General features: G+C 41.8%; 1 protein-coding gene across 1 annotated transcript; it reads left to right on the top strand.

The window, feature by feature from the left end:
• Positions 1–179: 179 nt before the first annotated feature.
• Positions 180–26,946, top strand: LOC129827649 (diacylglycerol kinase theta-like). Its single transcript, XM_055888681.1, has 23 exons — positions 180–1,057; positions 2,695–2,774; positions 2,993–3,092; positions 7,653–7,738; positions 11,187–11,312; positions 11,392–11,545; positions 15,050–15,124; positions 18,089–18,189; positions 18,995–19,209; positions 19,389–19,479; positions 19,684–19,738; positions 19,883–19,944; positions 20,110–20,260; positions 20,446–20,484; positions 21,036–21,151; positions 21,284–21,435; positions 21,777–21,925; positions 22,054–22,232; positions 22,376–22,476; positions 22,744–22,890; positions 23,101–23,212; positions 23,399–23,551; positions 23,690–26,946. Exons 1-23 carry the CDS (start codon positions 835–837, stop codon positions 23,789–23,791), a joined length of 2,769 nt encoding a protein of 922 aa, XP_055744656.1. The 5' UTR covers positions 180–834; the 3' UTR covers positions 23,792–26,946.

Here is a 26,946-nt window from a genome sequence, read left to right as displayed (position 1 = left end):
TGCCGCATGCCAAAAGATTATGGGCAATACAAGTAGGCTAGTGAATAACAGCCAAGAGTTTATTGCATTGTAAAAATTGTCATTTTTATAATCTAGAGAACTGCACAATGAGTTATTAGAGCAATAGGGTCGCTGGCGCGTTATGGTCGAGATGGCTGCAGGAGCCCAGCAAGGACTTTTCTGTTTGTGCTGTGCTTCATTTGCGTTGAATATTCTCTGATGCTGGTCACTCACTCATCATGTCTGGACGCTGTGAGGGCCAACCTTGTGAGGGCGGATGAAAACCGCTGCACAACTATGAAAACTGCGGGCGGAAGTAGCTAGCAGCTGATGTGTAAAAGCTGCAAAAGAAAAACGGAGCAGGATAAAAACAACCAATTTAGTTAGCAATTTAAATCGCTAATTAGTTAGATTGTCACTTGTTGCTTTGATGGATTTTCTCTGAACTTTCTTGCCTTTGCTTTTGCGAGCAAATGTACCGTTTTGCTAACGTTAAGTTAGCTAGTAAGCTTCTTTTTCATGTTTCCTGGTGACGAGCCACAAGACTGAGTGTTTTGGCAATTAATCATCTTTCTGGATCATTCTAAACTTATGTTTTTTTATTTTTTGCAATGCTGTTAGCTAACTGCCATGCCTATTGTTGTTAGCTAACTTCATGACCGCTATAGCTCCAGCAGCAGCTGGCACCACTGGCTCCAAAGTGTAATGACACGGCGGTTGGGCATAACGTAGCTGGAGCTCGCTGGTTTTGCCGCTTGGCAGCGGAAACATATTTTCGCTCAAACACCCTAGCTACGTTTTCATTATACACGACCCTTGTGGTGCACAGATACGATGGCAAACAGCACTCGAACGAAGAATGAGAATTCCATCATGGAAAGCCCAAGCGCAAGCCCCATGTCCGGGAGGAAAAAGGCACAACAATCCCCTGGGTCTCGCTCAAGGTACCATGTCAGTGCACCCGGACATTGTTTTAGGAAAGTGACTCTCACCAAACCAACGTTCTGCCACAACTGCAGTGATTTCATATGGGGTCTTATCGGATTCATTTGTGAAGGTAGGTTGGTTTACACGAGACGTGACATTTGTTTTTGTTTCTTCGCTTGACCAGAGCAGTTGAGTTGAAACGGTTCAACTGAAATGTAAAATGTGCTTGACGTTGGGGAATTCACAAACTGAAGCATTTTGGTTGACGTAATGCTTATAGGTTCTAAACTTGTCTAGATATTGTCGCCATGTACATTATGGCATGTGCGTGTCGTAGGCGAGAGGAAGAGCTGTATGTATGTGTGTAGTAACATTGTGTATGTGTGTGTGTGTGTGTGTGTGTGTGTGTGTGTGTGTGTGTGTGTGTGTGTGTGTGTGTGTGTGTGTGAAAGAGGCCTTGTCGCTGTGTCCAATACATTTGTGTGTGTAAAAATGTTAAACTGCAGCTAGTAGACTAATGCCATTATCATGCACAGACTGGCATTAGGATGCTATCGATGAATGTCAATTCAGTAAAGTCCCTCTCCTTTACTCCATGATGTCCATCATGGTTGACATCTGAAAATGTACCTCCCATGAACATGTGTAAAAAAATATATACGAAACAAAGCAATGCCTAGCCTTACACTGAAGCATGGGGACAGCACAGCAGCACTGCATAATAGCATAAGACTGATGGACAGCACCCAGTGTTACCAGGCAGAGCGAACGGGGAAATGCAAAGTCTCTGTTGCGCAATTAGCTGCAGTCAAATCGTGATACACTTTAACTGGTCGGCATGGCAACAGGGGACTGGATGCTCGAGAGCAAAAAAAAGCTAAACACCCTAGACATGGCATAAGAAATGTTTATAATGCTACAGTGGTGCTAGATTAGACTTATGTGCCTTCTTAAATGCTGTAACAGCCTATGTGTCAAATGTGAAGCATAAACTGTATGTCGCCTCCGTGAAGGTGGATGCGACCATGCACTTGTTGTTAGACAGCTTGTCTTATTAGAACAGTTGTTACTGTGCCATCTAGCCGAAGCCCATAATATCTCAGTAGGTCTATGGGGCTGCTTATGGCCTGGCTCAAGCAGTGTGTTCCCAGTGGGTTGTGACGAACCACTGCTCCTTTCAACATATATACCCGAGCCGTAACCTTGTCAGGAACCAGTTCCAGTAGCACTTTCTAGAGTAGGTCTAATGTAATGCATCATGACTGCCACAACTGTGTGCATCTGGCTGACACCGAGAATCAGATTTTCACTTAAAAACAACAAAGATGATTGCAAAGTTAAACAAAGAATACAACTCTATACACAAGGAACACTTTTAACAATTTTCATATGACACTATACAAAAACACATTGATCTTTTTTTTTAAAAATGTATTGAGCAATTCATTATTTGTTTTTGTTTGGCATACAATTTAAAGTAAAAAAATCTGAGTCTCAGTGTCACTTGGTTACCGTAGAATTTCCAATCTATAAAGACTATTACGAATGCTTAGCAAATATTATAATGCATTACTGGGTGAAGCATTACTAATGCATTTACAAAACATTAGCCAATACAAAGGTAGTTTATAGACAGTGTAACACTAATGTATTGCTCAACCAAAATCTCATTACAAGAAATGAATGGGCCTTTGGATAGCCTTGTTACTGATGCTCCAAGGATGAATTGACTAGTTGACTGACTCTGGTGTCTCCTCCCACCTCTAGTATGTAACTTTATGTGCCATGAGAAGTGCCTGAAGACTGTGAGGACTGCGTGTTCATGTATGGCCCCGACGCTGGTGCGGGTGAGTGACAGCACAAAGTTAAACTGCTCTATCGCTGCTTGTGATTGTGGTTAGTACATGCTAGTCCGACAATCCTTTGGCATGGTTTCAAGAGCTTTCACAACAGCCAGTGTATATGCGACCAATGGCACAATGTACTTGCAACGTATGACCAAAGTGTTGCATGTTTACTTCGTAGAAGTGTGCATATTCCTTTTTTGTCCATTTGTGAACTCCAGGTCCCTGTCGCCCATTGCTTTGGTCCAGCAGGGCAGAAAAAGAGATTCTGCTGTGTGTGTCGAAAACATCTGGAGGGAAACACAGCCATTCGCTGTGAAGGTTGGTTTTCAAGAGCTTTCACAACAGCCAGTGTATATGCGACCAATGGCACAATGTACTTGCAACGTATGACCAAAGTGTTGCATGTTTACTTAGTAGAAGTGTGCAGGTCATGATGTTGCATATGGAAGCTAAACCTCAAAGTATGTGTACATAGGCTACATTGGACATTAAACACAAGTGTACACACCCAAAGTAGATTTTATATACACTCCCCTCCATATGTATTTAGAGAGTGATGCTAAAATATTACATATGACTCTATACTCCAGCATTTTGGATTTGAAATCAAATGTTTCATATGAGGCGACAGTACAGAATGTCACCTTCATACATATCTGATTTACAGTTTAGAATTTAAAGCACTTAATATATTTAGTCCACTATTTGAAGATGTCATAAGTATTTGGACACATTTCACTTGTAGTGTATTTAAGGTACGGTAGTCAAAAGTTTAGTATTTGGTCACATGTACCTTGCACACAATGTCTGCATCAAGCTTGTAACGCTATAAACTGGTTGAATGCATTTACAGCTTGTTTGGTTGTGTTTCGCATGGTTTGGTCCAATAGGAAGTGAATGGAGAATAATGTATTGTGTCATTTTTATTGCTAGTAAGAATAGATGTTTGTAAACACATTTACCTGAATGTGGATGCTACCCAGTGGTGATTCTAGCATGTAAATCTTGGTGGGGCAAATTCAACTTCTCTTTTTTTAGATGCATGCCAGCAAAGCCACTACACAACATTGTATTATTTGAATAGGCCTATGTGGTTTAAAAAGGAAAATACAATCATGAGGATCCACTTTTATAGACAATATACTGACGCAATGACAGCACATTGCGCAAACAAAACAACCCTCGCAAAATCAACTGGAATTACATGGGTATATTACAGAACTCTTTGTTGAAAAAACAATATTTGAATGGGAAGAGACTGTCACTGGCAAACATGGTTACAGACCCAACAACATTATATAGTATCCCCTCCTCCTTAAGAAAAGCACATGAGCTAATTATAATACACAAAGTAAGCAAAACAATGAAATTATTCCAACATTGCCTAAAATGATGAATAAAATACTAATGAGATAGTGAACGTGACACTTATATAGGTCTATCTTCAAACTCCCTGTCATAAATGAGCCAAGGCGCAGTGTGCATGTAATTCCACATATTTTTTAATCGTAGTGAAACCTTCACAAAAAATCAGGTAAACAGAAACCGAACGTGACGCAAACGTGGAACACACAAACACTCACAGAAAATAAATAATTACCCAAAAACACAGGTGGGAAAAAGGCTGCCTAAGTATGATTCCCAATCAGAGACAATGATAGACAGCTGCCTCTGATTGGGAACCATACCTGACCAACAAAGAACTAGAATGCCCACCCACATCACACCCTGACCTAACCAAAGAGAGAAATAAAAGGGTTCTCTAAGGTCAGGGCGTGACAATAAGCAATGAAACAACTGAGATGTACAAACTATGGCATAAGGGCACGATGACCGGATAAGAGTCAAGCCATAATTTCGATTAAGACATTAATGAGCGAGTAGTCGATATAACTATTTGTTCAGCACATTTCGCGACAGAATTCAGAACATGGGCCGGTCTTACAGCATTCTCCCTGTGTACCCTAAGAACATAGGATAAATAATAGGGGCATATAAGCAGACAATGAAAGCTCTTAAAATATTCAATGGTGACTTTTCTCTAAAACAGGCTACAGGTGCACCACCAAATCACAACATTAGGCTAAATTATGAGGGGAAAAGGGACCAAATGATTAGGGTGAGGCACATGGGCTACTAACAGCTTACCACACAACATACACTTACACGCAACGCAAACCGGCTGACATTTCTTCTTTCAATCACCCATGTGGGTATAACCAATGAGGAAATGGCACGTGGGTACCTGCTTCTATAAACCAATGAGGAGATGGGATCGGCGGCAGAAATAGAAAGGAGTTCTATTTTATCCCTTGTCATCGCTGACGCGCGTGAGCAGTGTGGGTGCAATAATTGAATAACATGGATTTCTAAATGTATTTTGCGACGCTCGCGCATGCGACGTGTCCGGTCTGGTCAGCATGTAACATCATTGGTCATGAGTATTACTTTCTTATCTACAGTATACATATCTCCCTGGCATTTTACATAATTTATGCAGCAGCATACAAGACATTTTTGGACTCACCGTTGTTGTGCTGTGCTCACTTGAACGTGGTGCGGCGGTCCTTCTGGTGGGCAAACTTTGTCATCAAACTTTGTCACAGTCTGGCATTTTCTGGATTTATGGTGCTTTCAAGACAACTGAGAACTCTGAAAAAAAAAACAAGGTTGAATCATGACATCAGTGATTTTTCAGGTCGGAGCTCTACAAAGAGGCCCGAGTTCCTACATGGAATTCAGAGTTGGATGACCGTTCAAAATGTGTTTTCCCAGTCAGAGCTTGTTTTTTTCCCAGAGTGAAGCAATGAAGTATGAGATTTCCCAGTTCCAAGTTTCCAGTTGTTTTGAACGCGACATAAGTCATGCTGGACTGACAGCATGACCAATGTGAATGTTTATCATTTTAAGCTGGGAAAAGAGACTCTTTCAGAGAGATGTTTTAACTCCTCAAACCCAGACTTGGACCACACATCCTCTCCACCAAATAGCTGGCAGGGGAAGCAAAATAGTGATTGTTTTGCAACGCTTGCAGTTAGCCTTTGATTTCTTCCAAACCCCTCATTGTTGAATTTCCAATTTCCGACTTGTTGTGTAATGTTTATGGCCAATGAGCACCGATACGATTTATCTATAATTTCTCTTCATATGACAAGGATTGAAAAGGATTTGCCTATAAATTGTCAATGTGATTCATGATGATGACTGCTTGTCTAGCTAGCTAGATAAGATTGATTGATCATGTCAACATCATACTTTCACAATCAAAGCTATGGTAGATATAATGTGATTTGACGTAATTTAATATGTGGCCAATGGCCTTAAGCCGCCTTGGACAGGGACTTCTAATGTAAATCTATGGCAGCACCCAAGGGGGCTTGAACTGCCTGTAGATTCTCCGGTGAATTAGTGTCCCCATGAGTGACAGAACACTGAGCCAATCACGCCCCAACTAGAGAAGATTACCAACCCCTACGCTCTGTATTTTCGCTGGCTGCCCCACCACCACAGAAAGCACTGAGCTGGGCTGAAACACCTACATTTTGGAGCTGCCTTACTCAAGAAAGAGACCATGTTTGTATGCGGCTTTATTAAGTCTATTCTAATTATTTTTTACATTATTTGCAAGCTGATATGTGTCATCCAATGAATGCAAAAAATAAAATGCAAAACAGGCAACAAAAAATACTAAACTGAATCGGTTGGGCTCAAAACCAATTCTCGTGATATCAAATTGGTAGTTACAGTCTTGTCCCATTGCTGCAACTCCACAACAGGCGACGGGTCGAGAGCCATGCGTCCTCCGAAACACGACCCTGCCAAGCCGCACTGCTTCTTGACACACTGCTTGCTTAACCCAGAAGCCAGCCGCACCAATGTGTTGGAGGAAACACCGTCCACCTGGCGACCGAAGTCAGCTTGCAGGTGCCCGGCCCGCCACAAGGAATCGCTAGAGCGTGATGAGACGAGGAAATCCCGGCCGGCCAAACCCTCCCCTAACCCGAGCGACGCTGGGCCAATTGTGCGCCGCAGCATGGGTCTCCCGGTCACGGCCGGCTGTAACACAGCCTGGGATCAAACCCGGGGCTGTAGTGACACCTCAAGCACTACGAATCAGTGCCTCAGACCACTGCGCCACTCGGAAGGCCTGAGTGAGAAAGTTAGAGAGTTGAAGATCATATACCTCCCAAAAATGTTTTATCTCCCCCATCATAGGCAATGGTGAGAGGTTAGCATGCTTTGTTGTAGCCTCTGTAACTTTCTCACTCGTCATTATTCATGATTTTTCTTAATCATGGCAATATCAGGATTGATTTAGAAGTGTTCAGAAACATCTTATCTACTCACTTAGAAAGAAAATGACTCCAGCCATCATTCACCATTCAGTTCCTATGGGGCAAAACATAACCCAAAATACATCCAAAACAAACTGCAAATGCATCCAACGAGTTTGTAAAGTCACAAGCTTGATGTAGTCATTGCATGCTAGAAATATGGGACTAAATACTCAACTTTTGATTACTTTAATACACTATAAGTGAATTTGTCTATAAAGATATATAAAGTGTTTTCATTTCTAAACAGTAAATCAGATATGTATGAAAAGACCCTTAAATAAAAGGTAACATTCTGTACTGTCACCTCATATGAAACATGTTATCTCAAATCGAAACTGCAGTAGTAGGGGAATGTACTTTTACAGTTTAGTCATTTAGCAGACACTCTTATCCAGAGCAACTTACAGTACTGAGTGCATACATTTTTGAATAATGAGATTCACAATGTAAACTTCCTTGGGGGAAATCTAACTGGGAGCTGGTCCATCAGTCATAGTAGTGACTTTGACAAAAGTAATATATCCTCTGTTTTCGGTTTCAGTTTGTGAGCTGCATGCCCACTCGGAATGTGCTGCATTCAGCTGTGGTGACTGTCGTCTCTGCCATCAGGATGGGAGTCAGGACTTTGTAAGTATTCCACACCTTCTGTCTTAAAGGTGCATTCTGTTCACACCTTTTTCATTTAAAGTTAATCCAGCAAACCAAAATTGTTTATTTTGAAAGTTCCCAGAACATTTATTAAGTTGCGGCAAATGTTCTCATAACGCAAAAACGGTCCATTTGTGCTGATGATTATACAATGTTTGTATAAAACATTTGCCTGACGTTGCAAGAACATTCCCAGAACACATTTAGTCTATTCTTTAAATGTTCCCAGAATGTTTCATTAGGTTGTAGGAGCAGTCTGGGGGGAACATTGTGGGGCCATCACAAAATATATGTTCCAAAAACACAAACAACTATCCAGTTGTGCTGATGATTACAATGTGTCTAATAGGTTAAAAAAACATTTGCCTGATGTTGCAAGAATGTTCCCAAAAATACATTTGTATGTTTAAAATTGTCTTTAGGTTGTGGGAACATTGTGGGGATATGACAAGAGAGAGGTTCCCAAAACACTAAAACTGATCAGTTGTGCTGACATTCATATAATGTTTGTATCAGGGTGCACAAAACATCCTTTGATGTTGCAAGAATGTTAACAGAACAGCCGTTCTGAGTTCTTTAAAGGTTCCCAGAGAACACAGTGGCCTCCATCATTCTTAAATGGAAGAAGTTTGGAACCACCAAGACTCTTTTTAGAGCTGGCCTCCCAGCAAAACTGAGCAATCGGGGGAGAAGGGCCTTGGTCAGGGAGGTGACCAAGAACCCGATGGACATTCTGACAGAGCTCCAGAGTTCCTCTGTGGAGATGGGAGAACATTTCAGACGGACCACCATCTCTGCAGCACTCCACCCATCAAGCATTTATGGTAGAGTGGCCAGACGGAAGCCACTCATCTATAAAAGGCACAAGACAGCCCACTTGGAGATGGCCAAAAGGACTCTCAGACCATGATAAACAATATTCTCTGGTCTGATGAAACCAAGATTGAACTCTTTGGCCTGAAAACGTCACGTCTGGAGGAAACCTGGTATGTTAGCTCAAACTCTAACTAGAACTTAATGGGAATGTTAGCTAATGTTCTGGGAATGTTTCCGGTTTGCTGGGCGGTTTGTTGTTATCAATACGCATCATTAATTGTTAGGCCTATACAGGATCTTAATTTGACCACCCTGTTGCAGGAAATGACAACTTGTAGTGTATTCGAGGCTTAAACATGCTTTTAAAGTTTGGTAGGTGTATCGGATGACATCTCCATTAATGTTAGCAGTACATCCCAGTAAAGTTTTCTCAGAACCAATTTAATTGAATCCAGGCATGCTTGCTGAAGAATGTTTAGAAAACGTTATTGGAACAATCATGTCATAACGTCACACTAATTTCATGAGGGCATTCCTTGCTTGTTTTTAATAACATCTCCATCAACATTAGCAGAACATTCCTGTAATGTTTTCTTAGAACCTTTTCTATTGCTTTCACCGGAACATTGTGTTAATACAATCCCTGGCAACCTAACGACAACCTTCAGTGAATGTTATATGGTAGTTAATACACATTTTAATGAATGTTAGAAGAACATTCCAAGGATATTTCATTTCTTCGCAAAAATATTTGGGAATGTTATCATTCTAATGTTCGAAAAAACTTAATGGGAAACTTAGGGAATGTTCTGGGAATGTTCACAGTTTGCTGGAAAGGTACAATATTCTCAGTAGGTAAAGAGGCAAAACAGAAGACTAGTGCAAGGGTACCACTTTTGAGGTGAAATTTAAGTTACAGATTGTAGCTTTAACTTCTTATGGCTGCAGGGGCAGTATTGAGTAGCTTGGATGAAAGGTGCACAGAGGTGCCCATAGTAAACTAACTGCCTGCTCCTCAGTCCCAGTTGCTAATATATGCATATTATTATTCATATTGGATAGAAAACACTCTGAAGTTTCTAAAACTGTGTGAATTATGTCTGTGAGTATAACAGAACTCATGGCAGGCAAAAACCTGAAGTTCCACTTCCTGTTTGGATTTTTTCTGAGGTGGCAGATTTTCAACCAAGCTCTCATTAAAATTACAGCGAGATATTGATGAGTTTTCACTTCCTACGGCTTCCACTAGATGTCAATAGAACTATTTCTGATGACTCTAATGTGAAGGCGGGCCGAAGGAGACAGGAATTAGTCACCACTGCCACGAGCTGACCATGCTTTCACCATGCGCGTTCACATGAGGAGGACCTCCGTTCCACCGCTCATCTGAAGTCAATCTAATTCTCCGGTTGGAACGTTATTCAAGATGTATGTTAACAACATTCTAAAGATTGATTCAGTACATCGTTTGACATGTTTCTACTGACTGTTACGGAACTTTTGGACATTTCGTCACGTTATAGTGGACGCGCTTTGTGACTTTGGAATTGTTTACCAAACGCGCTAACCAAAGTAGCTAATTGGACATAAATAACGGACATTATCGAACAAATCAAGCATTTATTGTGGACCTGGGATTCCTAGGACTGCATTCTGATAAAGTTAATCAAAGGTAAGGAAACATTTATCATGTATTTTCTGGTTTCTGTTGACTCAAATGGCAGCTAATTTTATTATATTTCTGAGCGCCGTCTCAGATTATTGCATGGGTTGCTTTTTCTGTAAAGTCTTTTTGAAATCTGACAAAGCGGTTGCATTAAGGAGAGCTATATCTATAATTCCATGTGTATAACTTGTATTATCATCTACATTTATGATGAGTATTTCTGTTGAAACGATGTGGCTATGCAAAATCACTTGATGTTTTTGGAACTAGTTAATGTAACGCGCCAATGTAAACTCTGATATTTTGATATAAATATGAACTTTATCAAACAAAACATGCATGTATTGTGTAACATGAAGTCCTATGAGTGTCATCTGATGAAGATAATCAAAGGTTAGTGATTCATTTTATCTCTATTTCTGCTTTTTCTGACTGCTATATTTCGCTGGAAAAATGGCTGTGCTTATTGTGGTTTGGTGGTGACCTAACATAATCGTTTGTAGTGCTTTCGCTGAAAAGCATATTTGAAATCGGACACTTTGGTGGGATTAACAACAAGATTACTTTTTAAAATGATATAAGACATGTATGTTTGAGGAATTTTAATTATGAGATTTCTGTTTGAATTTGGCGCCCTGCACTTTCACTGGCTGTTGTCATATCGATCCCGGTAGCGGGATGCAGCCATAAGAAGTTTTAACACTGATAACCTGCCTCGGTCAGAGGAGGAATCATCTTGAGCCAAAGAGTTCTATGAGCAAGCACACTGAAACGGTGAGAGAAATTACTGCTGTGCTGAGCAATATCAAATATGTTTGGTCCAGCCAGATCTACATTAAAGCAAATCCAGCAGGATAATGAGTGTATTCCGATGTGGTGACTAACTCACTTATTGCCTTTTGAACCACCTCTCTCTCCGTCTCCTTTTCTCTCTTCTTGTCCTAGGATACGCTTCACCACCACTGGCGGGAGGGAAACATCCCCTCAGGTGCACGCTGTGAGGTCTGCCGACGCACCTGTGGCTCCTCGGACGTCCTGGCGGGGATGCGGTGCGAGTGGTGTGGTATGACGGTAAGCCTCAAAACGACAACAAAGTACCGACACTAAAGAACAACTATAGTTAATCATGCGTTTGTTTCATCCTTTGCAGACACACGCTGCCTGTTATGTCATTGTGCCTCCAGAGTGTGGCCTAGGACGTCTACGTAGCATGCTCCTTCACCCCGCTTGCGTCCGAATATGCTCGCGGAACTTCAGCAAGATGCACTGCTACCGCATCTCTGAGAGCTGCCAGAATGACCTGGGTAAGCTGGTGGTCTCCACCAATGTTCCCTCTAAGCTGTGAACTTCACTCAACTTTGTAGAGCAGTGGTCACTAACCGGTCGTCGCAATCGACCGGTCGATCTCCAAGGCCTTCCTAGTTGATCACTTAAATGAATGCTCACTCAGCTGTGCTTCACAAGTAATGCAAGAACTGATCTATTACCGGTGTGATCATACACCCGACCTCAAATTGTTTCATATAATTATTTTTAAACAATGCATTGGCAAAGCCGATATGTGGTGATAATGTATTGGGCCTAAGGCTTACTGCACAAACCTCATTGCTACAGTACTGTTTTTAATTGGTTAATGTTGCATAGGCTTACGTTTTTTAAGTCATGTTTAAAAATAAAAATAAATCTGAGCGGTCATTCTCGGCTTGCGTTTTGACTCATAAAAGTTTGGTGGCCACTGTTCTAGAGTTTTCCCTGCTAACACTATCAACGTTTCCCTTTACTGTGGCAATTATGATCGAATCAACACAATATTAGCGGCTTTCAATGCAACATACCGAAACAAAACAAACTATGCAAGACATTTCATAGTTCTACAAGAGCACAATATGTGTACATTTCTAGACATCTTTGAAAGCGAGTCAGGTAAAGATATTTTTGTTTGTCTTAAAGGGCTAGTGTTGTATTTTTAAGACAGACGGGCTTGAATAAGCAAAGGAGCTAATAGGTAGAGGGTAACATAATTTGTCGGATTAATAATGGTATGGGAATAATGATGCATTTTATTTTGTAAAGTGGTTTCTTGCATCACACAACACAACAAAATGTTCAGTCACCTCCTTATCTGAAGGACAAGTGTATAAACAGATTATTGTCAAGCCCTGCATGTATTTTGCCAAAGTCTCATGGAATGTAGGCCTACATTGAACACCACACATTGGCTGCTACTGTAGGCTGAACGATAAAACAGCTATTTCAATGTTAAAATGTTGTGGAATATATTTTCTCTGCTATTTTGATGGTAGGCCACTCTGGTAGGCCTACATTATGACCAAATAGCCACAGTAGCCTACTGGACCACTGTTAAAACTTTAACTTAAAGCGGGTACAGCCTTAGTGTTAACAGTAAACGCACGCTGGAAGTTGCACAGAATTTTCACAATGTTCAACTTTGCGCTCAGCAGACCTGAAATTTGCTCAGTGCTGATTTTTTTTTTGGAGGGAACATTGGTCTCCACCATCCATTAACCCTCCCCACCCCCATACCCAAAGCCACATCCTCTAAGCAACTGTTTCACACTCAGACATTACCATTCAAACGAATATAGAAAGTGTGCACACAAATATACACATTGTAAATATTGTAAATATACACAGTAAATTAAGAAAGTAATAAGATAAACAGTGCATTTGGAAAGTATTAAGACCCCTTGACTTTTTCCACATTTTGTTACGTTACAGCCTTGTTCTAAAATGGCTTAAATAAATTTAAAAAATCCTCATCAATCTACACACAATACCCAATAACAACAAAGCAAAAAACGGGTATTTCGAAAGTTATGAAAATTCACTAAAAATAAAAACCGATACCTTATTTACATCAGTATTCAGACCCTTTGCTATGAGACTGGAAATTGAATCCTGTTTCCATTGATCATCCTTGAGATGTTTCTACAACTTGGAGTCCACCTGTGGTAAATTCAATTGATTGGACATGATTTGGAAAGGCACACACCTCTCTATATAAGGTTCCACAGTTGACAGTGCATGTCAGAGCAAAAACCAAGCCATGAGGTCGACGGAATTATCTGTAGAACTCCGAGACAGGATTGTGTTGAGGTACAGATCTGGGGAAGGGTACCAAAACATTTCTGCAGCATTAAAGGTCCCCAAGAACAAATGGGCCTCCATCATTCTTAAATGGAAGAAGTTTGTAATCACCAAGACTCTTCCAAGACCTTGCTGCCCGGCCAAACTGAGCAATCGAGGGAGAACTGAGCAATCGAGGGAGAAGGGCCTTGGTCAGGGAGGTCACCAAGAAACCGATGGTCACTCTGACTGAGCTCCAGAGTTCCTCTGTGGAGATGGGAAAACCTTCCAGAAGGACAACCAACTCTGCAGCACTCCACCAATCAGGTCTTTATGGTAGAGTGGCCAGACGGAAGCCACTCATCAATAAATGTGAAAAGGGATACCTAGTCAGTTGTATAACTGAATGCTTCTTCCGCATTTATCCCAACCCCTCTGAATCAGAGAGGTGCGGGGGGCTGCCATAATCAACATCCACGTCTTCGGAGCCCAGGGAAGAGTGGGTTAACTGCCTTGCTCAGGGGCAGAACGACAGATTCTTACCTTGTCAGCTCAGGGATTTGATCCAGCAACCTTTCGGTTGGCACCTAAAGACTCTCAGACCATGCGAAACAAGATTCTCTGGTCTGATAAAACCAAGCTTGAACTCTTTGGCCTGAATGCCAAGCATCACGTCTGGAGGAAACCTGGTACCATCCCTACAGTGAAGCATGGTGGTGGCAGCATCATGCTGTGGGGATGTTTTTTAGCGGCAGGGACTGGGAGACTGGTCAGGATCGAGGGAAAGATGAACGGAGCAAAGCACAGAGAGATCCTTGATGAAAGCCCCAGTCTGAGCAGGTTAAGGTTCACCTTCCAACAGGACAGCGACCCTAAGAACACAGCCAAGATGACGTAGGAGTGGCTTTGGAACAAGTCTCTGAATGTGTTTGAGAGGGCCAGCCAGAGCCCGGACTTTAACCCGATTTCTGGAGAGACCTGAAAATAGCTGTGCAGCAACGATCCCCATCCAACCTGACAGAGCTTGAGAGGATCTGCAGAGAAGAATCTCCAAATACAGGTGTGCCAAGCCTGTAGCGTCATACCCAACAAGACTCGATCGAGGCTGTAATCTCTGCCAAAAGTGCTTCAATAAATTACTGAGTAAAGGGTCTGATCACTTATGTAAATGTGATATTTCAGTTTAACTTTTTTTTGTAAATTTGCAAACATTTCTTTGTTTGCTTTGTCATTATGGGATAGTGTGTGTAGATTGATGAGGGGAGAAAAAAACAATTTAATCCATTTTAGAATAGGCTGTAATGTAACAATGTGGAAAAAGTCAAGGGGTCTGAATACTTTCCAAAGGCACTGTAACTGAAGTGCCGAGTTTCAGTTCTGAAAATGTGAGACCAAGGCCTAATTCATTCTCTGACAATACCACACAGTCAACTTTTCAGTCCCTTTGTAAACATTCTTACTTGGGCATCTAGGCTGTTAGGAATGACGTCTGCCTTTGAGGAAGTGTCAACTTGTCGTTGGTCCCTTGTTCTAGGTCAGACAAGATGTCACTAGTCATTTGTCAAGCAAGATGAGCAACGATAAACTGTGCTTGACTTTGAAATGAAAAAGGCATTCCATGTTTCACACGTGTGTAAACTGTAGGAAAACAAATGCAACGTTCATTCTATTTCCTCATTGTTTGACTTCACGTACCTGTACTTTGACTTTTGCTTCATCAGATAACTTGGACGAAGTTGACACCCAGATTCCAGCAACTACAAAGGAGAGCCAGCCGGCAACCACAGCGGATTCAGGTAGATACAGGATAAGTTGTCACGTGTATTTGGCCAGTGATGTTTCCCTGTGATCATTGAAGTCACATCAAAACCTATACGATTATTCCCATGTTTCAACTTAATAAGAGAGTCCCTAACGTTTCTGTAAGAAGTTACAGTACCAGTCAAAAGTTTGGACACACCTACAGTTGAAGTCGGAAGTTTACATACACCTGAGCCAAATACATGTAAACTCAGTTTTTCACAATTTCTGACATTTAATCCTAGTAAAAATTCCCTGTCTTAGGTCAGTTAGGATCACCACTTTATTTTAAGAATGTGAAATGCCAGAATAGTAATTATAATTATTTCTTTCAGCTTTTATTTCTTTCATCACATTCCCAGTGGGTCAGAAGTTTACATACACTCAATTAGTATTTGGTAGCATTGCCTTTAAATTGTTTAACTTGGGTCAAATGTTTCGGGTAGCCTTCCACAAGCTTCCCACAATAAGTTGGGTGAATTTTGGCCCATTCCTCCTGACAGAGCTGGTGTAACTGAGTCGGGTTTGTAGGCCCCCTTGCTCGCACATGCTTTTTCAGTTCTGTCCACAAATTTTCTATAGGATTGAGGTCAGGGCTTTGTGATGGCCACTCCAATACCTTGACTTTGTTGTCCTTAAGCCGTTTTGCCACAATTTTGGAAGTATGCTTGGGGTCATTGTCCATTTGGAAGACCCATTTGCGACCAAGCTTTAACTTCCTGACTGTTGTCTTGAGATGTTGCTTCAATATAGACACATCATTTTCCTCCCTCATGATGCCATCTATTTTGTGAAGTGTACCAGTCCCTCCTGCAGCAAAGCACCCCCACAACATGATGCTGCCACCCCTGTGCTTCACGGTTGGGAAGGTGTTCTTCGGCTTGCAAGCCTCCCCCTTTTTCCTCCACACATAACGATGGTCATTACGGCCAAACTGTTCTATTTTTGTTTCATCGGACCAGAGGACATTTCTCAAAAAAGTACGATTTTTGTCCCCATGTGCAGTTGCAAACCGTAGTCTGGCTTTTTTATGGATGAACCAGACTTGTGGAGGTCTCCAATTTGTTTTCTGAGGTCTTGGTTGATTTCTTTTGATTTACCCATGGTGTCAAGCAAAGATGCACTGAGTTTGAAGGTAGGCCTTGAAATGCATCCACAGTTAGACCTCCAATTGACTCAAATGATGTCAATTAGCCTATCAGAAGCTTCTAAAGCCATGACATAATTTTCTGGAATTTTCCAAGTTGTTTAAAGGCACATTCAACTTAGTGTACTTCTGACCCACTGGAATTGTGATACAGTCATATAATCTGTCTGTAAACAATTGTTGGAAAAATGACTTGTGTCATGCACAAAGTAGATGTCCTAACCGACTTGCCAAACTATAGTTTGTTAACAAGAAATATGTGGAGTAGTTGAAAAACGAGATTCAATGACTCCAACCTAAGTGTATGTAAACTTCCGACTTCAACTGTACTCATTCCATGATTTTTCTATATTTTTACTATTTTCTACATTGCAGAATAATAGTGAAGACATCAAAACTATGAAATAACACATATGGAAACGTGTAGTAAGCAAAAAAGTGTTAAACAAATCTAAATATATTTTAGATTCTTGGAAGCTGCCACCCTTTGCCTTGATAACATCTTTGCACACTCTTGGCATTCTCTCAACCAGCTTCATGAGGTTATACACCTAGAATGTATTTCAATTAACAGGTGTGCCTTGTTAGAAGTTAATTTGTGGAATTTCTTTCCTTAATGCGTTTGAGCCAATCAGTTGTGTTATGACAAGGTAGGGATGGTATACAGAAGATAGCTATATTTGGTAAAAGACCAAATCTATTTTATGGCAAGAACTACTCAGCTCAAATAAGCAAAGAGAAACGACAGTCCATCATTACTTTAAGACATGAAATTCAGTCAATCCGGAAAATTTCAAGAACTTTGAACGTTTCTTTAAGTGCAGTTGCAAAAACCATCAAGCACTATGATGAAACTGACTCTCATGAGGACCACCACAGGAAAGGAAGACCCAGAGTTACCTATGCTGCAGAGGAGAAGGTCATTAGAGTTAACTGCACCTCAGATTGCAGCCCAAATAAATGCTTCACACAGTTCAAGTAGCAGACACATCTAAACATCAACTGTTCAGAGGAGACTGTGTGAATCAGACCTTCATGGTTGAATTGCTGCAAAGAAACCACTACTAAAGGACACCAATAATAAGAAGAGACTTGCTTGGGCCAAGAAACATGAGCAATGAACATTAAACCAGTAAAAATCTGTTCTTTTGGTCTGATGAGTCCATATTTGAGATTTTTGGTTCCAACCGCTGTGTAAGGGCTATTTGACCAAGAAGGAGAGTGATGGAGTGCTGCATCGGATGACCTGGTCTCCACATTCACCCGACCTCAACCCAATTGAGATGGTTTGGGATGAGTTGGACCGCAGAGCGAAGGAAAAGCAGCCAACAAGTGCTCAGCATATGTGGGAACTCCTTCAAGATGGTTGTAAAAGCATTCCAGGTGAAGCTGGTTGAGAGAATGCCAAGAGTGTGCAAAGCTGTCATCAAGGCAAAGGGTGGCTACTTTGAAGAATTTAAAATCTATTCTGATTTGTTTAACATAACACTTTTTTGCTTACTACATGATTCCATATGTATTATTTCATAGTATTTAATGTCTTCTCTATTATTCTACAATGTAGAAAATAGTACAAATAAAGAAAAACCATTGAATGTGTAGGTGTGTCCAAACATTTGACTAGTACTGTATTTTGTGTTGCTTTAACTGTGTGTGCTATTTGGAGCATGACACTGAGCTAACGGGTCCTAACGCTCCCAATGTTCAGAATTTGCTAATGTTTAGTAATCTATTCTAATCCTAATTATACAGGTCCATACATGTAGAATTTCCCACGTTTGTCTAAAGAGTTTTTTTTTTTTTTTTTTTTCAGGGAAGCAGGTTCTCAAGGTGTTTGATGGGGACGATGCAGTCAAGCGCAGCCACTTTCGTTTGGTCTCCATTCCTCGGATAACCAAGAATGAGGAAGTGGTGGTGAGATTCTCCCCATTCCCTAAAACTGGATTAACACTGGATTATTTCCGCTTTTTTCTGGCATCAAGTGATTCATTGTTTTTAGAGTGCATTTATTTTTCTCCCATCACTCCTTCCTGGATATCTGCTGTGTATGCAGCCTTTAGCCCTGCTCTGTCACACCTGATTCAAGGTCATGATGTTCAGCTGGTCAGCAGTGGTGTTAAGTACTTAAGTAATACTTTAAAGTATTTTTACTTAAGTCGTTTTTTTCTTCATATCTGTACTTTACTATTTATAATTTTGACAACATTTACTTTTACTTCACTACAATCCAAATGAAAATAATGTACTTTTCACGCCTGTATCAAGAGAACATCCCTGGTCATCCCCACGGCCTCTTAACTGGCGGACTCACTAAATCTTCGTTTGTAAATGAGGTCTGAGTGTTGGAATGTGCCCCTGGCTATCCTAAATTTAAAAAACAGGAATATTATGTTGTCTGGTTTGCTTAATTTGAAATGATTTATACCTTTACTTTTGATACTTAAGTATATTTTAGCAATTACATTTGCTTTTGATACTTAAGTATATACCAAATACTTTTATACTTTTACTCAAGTAGTATTTTAATGGGTGACTTTTACTTGAGTTGTTTTCTATTAAGGTATCTTTACTTTACTGAGAATTGGGTAGTTTTTCCACCACTGTCTCTGCGAAGTGTTTAAGTACTACTGGTCATTAGAATCAGGTCAGGTGTGTCAAAGCCTGCACTCCCAGTAGGTCTCTCCAGGAGGATGATCACTGATCTAATCCCTGTCTGCAGGAGTCAGCGTTGAGGACCTTCTACATCCCAGATGACTCGCTGGACTACGAGCTCCAAGACAACGGCCAGCAGGCTCTACACAGCAATGACATCCTCAACCGTAACGGCACCCCTGACGAAAAGGCCATCTTTAAGGAGAATGTGCCGGAGGCATGGCTTCTAAGGGCCAAACCCCAGGACACAGAGGTCCTCAAGGTTTATGCTGGCTGGCTCAAGTGAGTACTGCAGGGGGACAATACTTAGTCATTGGGCAAATCTCAAATGACTATTCCCTAAAAGTGCATTACTTTTTGAACAAATCCTTTGCTGATGCCTAATGAGTTGTTCCCATGGTGAAAGTTGCCCTTATACCATACCTCTATCTCCCATCTCTACTGCCTGGCTCTGTTTACAGGGTTGGTGTGGCGTACATATCCATCTCCATCTCCAAGAACAGCACAGTGGATTCTGTCATTAAGGAGGTCCTCACTCAACTGGGAAGACAGGTACAGCTTACCAGCAGGTCTCCAACATAACATACACAGTCCACCTTAACTGCAGCTTGGCACATACCTTGGCACGAGTATTGTTCACGGAAATTGCAATTAATGGTTGTACTAGAGACTCCATTGCTCTGACTGTATAAACGTATCTGTTAATGACAACCCTCGTTCAACAATACTCTTGTTTGGTGATGCTCTTTTCTCCAGGACGAAGACCCATCAAGCTTCAGCCTTGTGGAGGTTTACATGGGCAGTAAGCAAGGTCAGGAAACAGGGAGGTGGCAGACCTATACATCAAGGATGGGTTTTTACATAGCAAGTGTCACACTCTGTTTATATGCCTTCATTCATTACTGTATCTTATCAAAGTTCACTGACGGGGTGTGTTCTTTCTCTCCACATTCAGTTCAGAGACAAGGGCTGACAGGCCAGGAGCTGCTGCTGTACAAGCTGCAGGAGATAAGGAAGGTATGAGGAACTTTAACCTGACCTGTTTATGGGTGATTGGGTGTGCATAATGTAACAAAATGTGGAAAAGGTCAAGGGGTCTGATTACTTTCCGAATGCACTGTATGTGTGTAGGTGTTTATGAACAGGCGTGTGTGTTTATCTGTGTATTTTTGTTTCTGACAGATCTCCCTAAGGCAGATGAACCAGACCCGTTTCTACATAGAGGAGAGCAGGAAGCAGGTTGTGCAGGTCAACCTGCTGCTAGAGGGACTGCCTGTACAACTGAGCAAGGAGGAATATACCGACCTGCTACAGGAGTACTTAGCTATTAAGAGTGAGTCTACACACATCACCATGCTGCTCCTTTTCTAGAATTAAAAGGGACGGAATCCCACAGTATTCAGTGCTGTTCCACTTTACCCCAGAAATCCTCCCGAACATTTCCCTTGAAATGGACTATAGTTGATTGAAGTGTGATTAGGACTGTTGTTAACTAACTAATGTGAATCTGCTCCTTAGGTCACTTGGTCACCATCACACATGTTTACGGGAGCCAAGGTGGGTATGTTGCCATGGAAACAGCCAGTGGAGCACCACCATCCCTTTTCCAACCCCCTCCATCTCATCCCACTCTTTTCTCCCCACAATCCCCTCCCTGTGCCCTCATTCCACATCATCCCCATTCAGGACACACAGGCTTTAGTTGGCTCTGAAACAGACGGTCTGTTCTGAGCTGTGTGTCCCTGCTTGACACTGCTCAAGTCGCTCCTCTTTTGCCGCAGGCCACTGCAGCAGGATCCTGCCCCATTCAGTGTTACATAAGCCTCTTTCTTACTGACTGTGAGTGTCCCACTGCAGCTGCCACTTCCCTAGAGCTAAATGGGCCATTTATATCAAGCCTGATGTATGGCCCACAGCCATTTATCTTGTGATGTCTTCATTATAATAAACCATTTATTTGTGGAGAATGTTTGATGCAATACATCCAAAGCACTAAATGTCATCATAACATTGAATGTGTGCCAGTCTGAGCTATATGAGAGGTCCTATTTACAGTGCTTGTTATGCAAAATCACATCCTGAGGTTTGCTTGTCTGTCTGAGTTATAGGTGCAGTAGTGGTGCAGATATCGTGCTTCTCTGAGGCTGAGAGGATCTACATGTTAGCCAAAGACACGTCTGTCAGCAACCAGCAGCTGACCTCCCTAGTCATACCAGAGATCATGGTAATGCTGCATCAATGTGAAGTTAACAATTCCAGATCCCAATTGAATGTGTCATTTACGTGACCTGAACTTTTTAAAGAAGCTGGCTTGCTTTACTCCATTGACAGTGCTGCTGTTGTAACTCCCCTGCAGCACAACAAGTTGCCCAAAGGTGGCTCGCCCCTACTGGTGTTTGTCAACCCCAAGAGCGGCGGGCTGAAGGGCCAAGAGCTTCTCTATGGCTTCCGGAAGCTTCTCAACCCCCACCAAGTGTTTGACATGACCAACGGGGGACCGTTGCCTGGGTGAGACAAATGGTGGTTAGCCTCATTCAGCAGTGTGATGTCAGAGCTGTTGTGTTTGTAGAAGGGGGGTCTGTGTTGTGCAATGTTTTTTCCACAAGGTCTTTGGAAGGAGTTTTTTGACTATGTATGTTTGTTAGCCATGACACGGACACAAAAGATTTTGGCCAACAAGCGAATACATGATTGACTTTAAATATATATGTTGTAGAAAATAATAGAAACATTATGACTTATGTAAGAGATATATATATATATATAACTAGCTTACTAGGCTATAATTCTAACCAATGAAATAAACATCTTATCTCTTTTATTATGTTCTTTTTTTCTATCCTCCACAGACTGCACACGTTTAGAGAGGTACCCCGCTTCCGGGTTTTGGTGTGTGGGGGAGATGGGACGGTGGGCTGGGTCCTGGGGGTCCTGGAGGCCATCCGACACAAACTGGTCTGTCCCGAGCCTCCCATTGGTATTGTCCCACTGGGCACAGGTGAGAAGACACACCCTTCTCTTCTGATCACTGTAGTGTGCGTAGGTTAGCTTTAATCAGCGGACATCAGTAGTTGAACTATTTCTCCCCCCCCCCCAATATCTTCTCCCCCCAATGCCTTCCATCAGGTAATGACCTGGCGCGGATCCTGCGCTGGGGGGCGGGCTACAGCGGAGAGGACCCCCACCACATCCTTGTGTCTGTAGACGAGGCGGAGGAGGTGCAGATGGACCGCTGGACCATCCTGCTGGATGCACAGGAAGTCACAGAGGACGGCAAGGAGAACGGCTTCCTGGAACCACCAAAGGTACAATCAGACGAATGCAGATAGAACAATGGCAATAGCTATAATTTGAATTATAACTATAATGCCAAGAGATCTATTCAGTTGATGCATGGGCGCGCTGGTCGTCGTGGTCATTAATTTACTGGTGGTCTCCCTTGTTGCAGATAGTGCAGATGAACAATTATTTTGGGCTGGGCATCGATGCTGAGCTCAGTTTGGACTTCCACCATGCCCGTGAAGAAGAACCAGGAAAGTTCAACAGCAGGTAGGAGACCACCTCCAGTAAGAAGTTGCTTTAAAATGTCTCAATAAAGAGAACATCCCCAACACGACTTATCCTTGTTGTGTGTGTGTAGCAGTGGAGGCTGCTGAGGAGAGGACGGCTCATAATAATGGCTGTAACGGAGCTAATGGAATGGCATCAAACACATGGAAAACATGTTTGATGTATTTGATACCGTTCCACTAATTCCGCCCCAGCCATTACCACTAGCCCATCCTCCCCAATTAAGGTGCCATCAACCTCCTGTAGGTTCCATAACAAAGGTGTGTACCTGAAGGCGGGTCTGCAGAAGCTGAGCCACACACGGAACCTTCACAAGGACCTTAAACTGCAGGTGGACAAACAAGAAGTAGAACTGCCCAGCATAGAAGGCCTCATCTTCCTAAACATCCCCAGGTAGGAAATACACACAAAAACACACAGGGTTAAACTCTAGACGCGACTGACAGTCAGACACTCATGACGCATGACATTCACTTCAAGATGCATGCTCATGAAGAGGAATGGCCTCACACACGGTCCCCTTACCCACTCAAACCTAAAAGTACATAATAATCTGAAACACAGTCAGTACTTACAACTGCGTGTGTGTGTGTGTGTGTTCAGCTGGGGCTCTGGGGCAGACCTGTGGGGATCAGAGGGTGACTCGCGCTACGGGAAACCCCGCATTGACGATGGCATGCTGGAGGTGGTGGGGGTGACCGGGGTAGTGCACATGGTGAGTTCATCACCTACTGCCCTTACTCTGTTTAGTACCACGTATGTCCTGATACCACAGAGAAGAGAGAGATCAGCACTAAAAATGATCCCAGTGTTTCAGAACCTTTTCTCCAGTGTACAGCGTTAAAATCAGGATACCACGAATGAGGTTTGTATACAGATATATCTGTGTTGTGTGGTCCAGGGCCAGGTGCAGGGCGGCATGCGTTCTGGGATCCGTCTCGCCCAGGGCAACTACGTGCGTATCACAGTGACCAAGCCCATCCCTGTGCAGGTGGATGGAGAGCCCTGGATCCAGGCCCCTGGAAATATCATCATATCTGCAGCAGGCCCAAAGGTAACCGCTTTTTGCTACTATAATGGTGCAAATAGTTACAACTTTACTGTGGTGTCCTTCACCAGGGATGCAAATCTCCCATACCTATCTATAAAGTCAAGCGCTGTTAAGCTATCATGTCCTTGATGCTGTGTTCAGGTACGGATGCTGAGGAAGTCCAAACACAAACAGAAGAAGCAGCCTGCCAGCCTGAAAGAGAGGCGATCCGAAAGCCCTTCGTCCAGCGATGGGGGACACTGACGCCCCCCCCCCTCCTTGGTGTCACCATGTGAGCATGGTGGCCTGTTGGCTGCTCTAAACAGCTGTGGCAGTGGCCTATGTGCCCCATAGGCTCTCAGATGGTTTGCGTAGCTAGCACTGTCAGCTAATGGAGTGTTACATTGATAAAGGAGGAGATATCACAAGCATTTAGCAGTCCCTCTCATTCTCATCTTACTGCTTATCAATTTCACAGCTGTTGGATTCGGTTGCCCCAGTTAAGATCATTCAGATTAGCTTCCTGTCTGATTTGTTAGTTTGTTTTATTTTTGCAGTCCTTCAGAGTTGGTATGGCCTGGTATTTATCAGAGACAAATACATTGTAACAATTGGCCATGGTATTATCTGGTACTATAGCATTTGGGACCAGGTGGTTACAATGAGTCCCCAAGAAACCAAGAGGGGTTTATAAACAACATGTAATTACTGTGTTACCGTGTAATATCAAAGTAAATACCAGACGGTAAAATAAAGTGTAATTGTTGCTTTTTTTAAAGTTCAGACATCAAGCTGCTTGCTGGATTAACGTCAAATAGTCTACTACTTGACAAATGATCTACTACTTGACAAATAGGTTACTACTTGATATAGGTTACTACTTGACAAATAGGCTACTACTTGACAAATAGGCTAGTACTTCGCAAATATTCTACTACTTGACAAATAGTCTAGTACTTGACAAATAGTCACTTACTACTTGACAAATAGTCTAGTACTTGACAAATAGTTTAGTATTTGATTTTACAAAGTACTAGTATTAATGTAAAACAACAACTTACTAAAGTCAAAATGCTTACGTGTAGTATATTAGAGTGAAAAAAAAACGCACTTTTTGCTTAAAACCCCACTGGCCATTCAATAACAATTCTAGGAAGTGCATGTGAGACATTGCATGTTATTTAATACGTACATGTTTCATTCAGTTGTAATACTTTGAGGAAAATCGATATTCCAAGTGTAGACTTACGACAGTAGCCTCAGAAATATGCACATCCGCACAGACAAACACACTCCCATCTTAATATTCAGACTCAAGTCTGTAGCCAAGTTCCTCCTATTGTTAATAACCTGTCTCTGTAGCAGTCACCCACGCTGCAGAATAAGTACTCACCTTCACTTAATGCCTCACAAATGTATTCCAAACATAAGTATCATTGGATTTGAATGGAATCATGAATGTTGCACTCCATTCGTTGTTTTACATATCTTTGTTGCTGCTCATTTTTTGTAGCTGATGGAATGAATGCAGGGAGACGACCACCAGCCAATCCTAAATCTGCATTATAAACTAGAGAGACTTGTGTTGGATTTCTCCAGTCATTTGCCTGGAGGTCATGTTTCATTCATAGTAGAGATGGTACACCTGAGTGCTTGTTCTCTTGTTGTCAGCACTTCGTCCGCATTCCTGGTGGTGTAGAATTTACAAGAAATGCAGTCATGAAATGACTCCTTCATTTGAAGGAGGATCTCATTTTTTACACTCCAGCACATGTGATGTTGTTGGAACAGTATTTGATTGATTCTAAGTTGACTCACTTTTGTGACTTGGTGCTAGTGTGTAGCAAAACGTTTGAATCTTTCACTCCACTAGCAGCTTCGGGCCCTATTCAATCAAGCTGGTGTTGTGGTTGAGTCAGAATCTGCAGTCCTTTTATGCAGTGTGAAAGTATTTGTGAAAGCACAGTATTTCCAAGGTGCATTGACAGCTAACTGGGCTTGAATGAATAGGGTCCTCATGGCCCAGTAGACACACCCACTGTGGTGATTTCACCTGTGGTTCCTCATTGGCCATGTTCCAATCCTCGTAATGGCTTCCTTTCCTTGTCTCCTCTCCTTCCTGACCACTAGTAAATGAAAGGATTGAATAGGTACTCACCATATACAATAGAGACTTATGACAAGGACATGAACCCATTTTAGACTGAGGGGACACAGCTATTGTGTTGTGAAATGCATGACCAGTCAACAAAATGCATGTACAGTCAACATCCTGTGTAACAGAAAAACGGGAGTCAACATGGTGATGTTTTTAGCTGTTTAGCTCTAATATGAGATTGTCCATGTTTATTCCATTTAGAGGCATAAAGTGTTTCTGTGTATACAGTATGTGAAGACAAGGATTGGTTTTAGATCAATAAGTATCTTTGGTATCTGTCTGGTGTCAATGGTCAGCTCTGTTCTGCAGTGCTCATTGGGATAGACAGTCTTTTACAACCATTGCTGTAATGCTTTAGTCACACCATAACTCCATCACCAAAAGCAATCCACTCCAAAGATAATGCTCCAATAGGAATGCCCCTTTAACCCTTCTCATAAGACTGAAGAATGTCCACACTAACGGATGATTTGAAAAGACATGGAAGAAGTGATGACTGATTGCTGGTAAATGCATCAGCACACAGTTTGATGGCTATCAATCATAACATTTTTGTTTGCCCTAAAAAGTGCCATTATTTTAATAAAAATTGTATTTCTCCTCAATGTTGCCGCACTGAAAACTCCATAACAGCATTGCGTCAATGCCCAAGGTACTGTTTTGTGTTGAATGTCGCTTATGTGTATACCGTAGTAAGTTTACAGCTTCTGCATCATTTGTGCCTGTTGCTGTGCGATGAACCTTCAGGCCAAAGTGTCGTTCTGTGGTGTCATTAGACCTAAACTCCACGTGGTGCCTCATTCAAGTGCTTCTAGAACCTTGGTGGTATTACCTGTGCGTCAACGTGTTTAACATGATGTGTGGTCCACTCCTGCTGGTGCAGTGATTGAATATCTTCATCTAGGCATTTTTAGACCATTTTGAGCTAATGTGCCTATAGATGACTTATGTTGTCAATTCTGTGTTTTTATTTGATTTGCCGTAATAGAAGGTATTTTACGTTTTTACCAAGTTTCAATGGGAGTTAAAAGCTAAATGAATAAATATGTATATTTTTGCAGACAAAAGCTGTTTTTAGTTTGAACTGTAAATTGCACTAAATGTATTGTTTTACAGATGCTTTTAGGTGTTAAGTTTGGTTACTCTGATGTTTAAAAAACTAAATCTAAAGATATGTGAAAATAACGAAAGATATATGAAAAGATACTGTGTAACAATTGTGTCCAGTTAAAATAAAATTAAAGAAACGGGACATCTCATG

Source organism: Salvelinus fontinalis, chromosome 29, assembly GCF_029448725.1.
Source record: "Salvelinus fontinalis isolate EN_2023a chromosome 29, ASM2944872v1, whole genome shotgun sequence".
NCBI classification, from domain to species: domain Eukaryota; kingdom Metazoa; phylum Chordata; class Actinopteri; order Salmoniformes; family Salmonidae; genus Salvelinus; species Salvelinus fontinalis.
The sequence above is the reverse complement of the archived record's forward strand: the minus strand, read 5'-3'. Positions and strand labels throughout refer to the sequence as shown.

What these genes read in the sequence shown, in the direction of transcription:
- LOC129827649 (XM_055888681.1), top strand. Translation starts at nt 835, where the DNA reads ATGGCAAACAGCACTCGAACGAAGAATGAGAATTCCATCATGGAAAGC. An exon ending in TATCGGATTCATTTGTGAAG is followed by an intron (nt 1,058 to 2,694) that starts GTAGGTTGGTTT and finishes TCCCACCTCTAG; the next exon opens with TATGTAACTTTATGTGCCAT. An exon ending in AGCTGCAGGAGATAAGGAAG is followed by an intron (nt 19,945 to 20,109) that starts GTATGAGGAACT and finishes TGTTTCTGACAG; the next exon opens with ATCTCCCTAAGGCAGATGAA.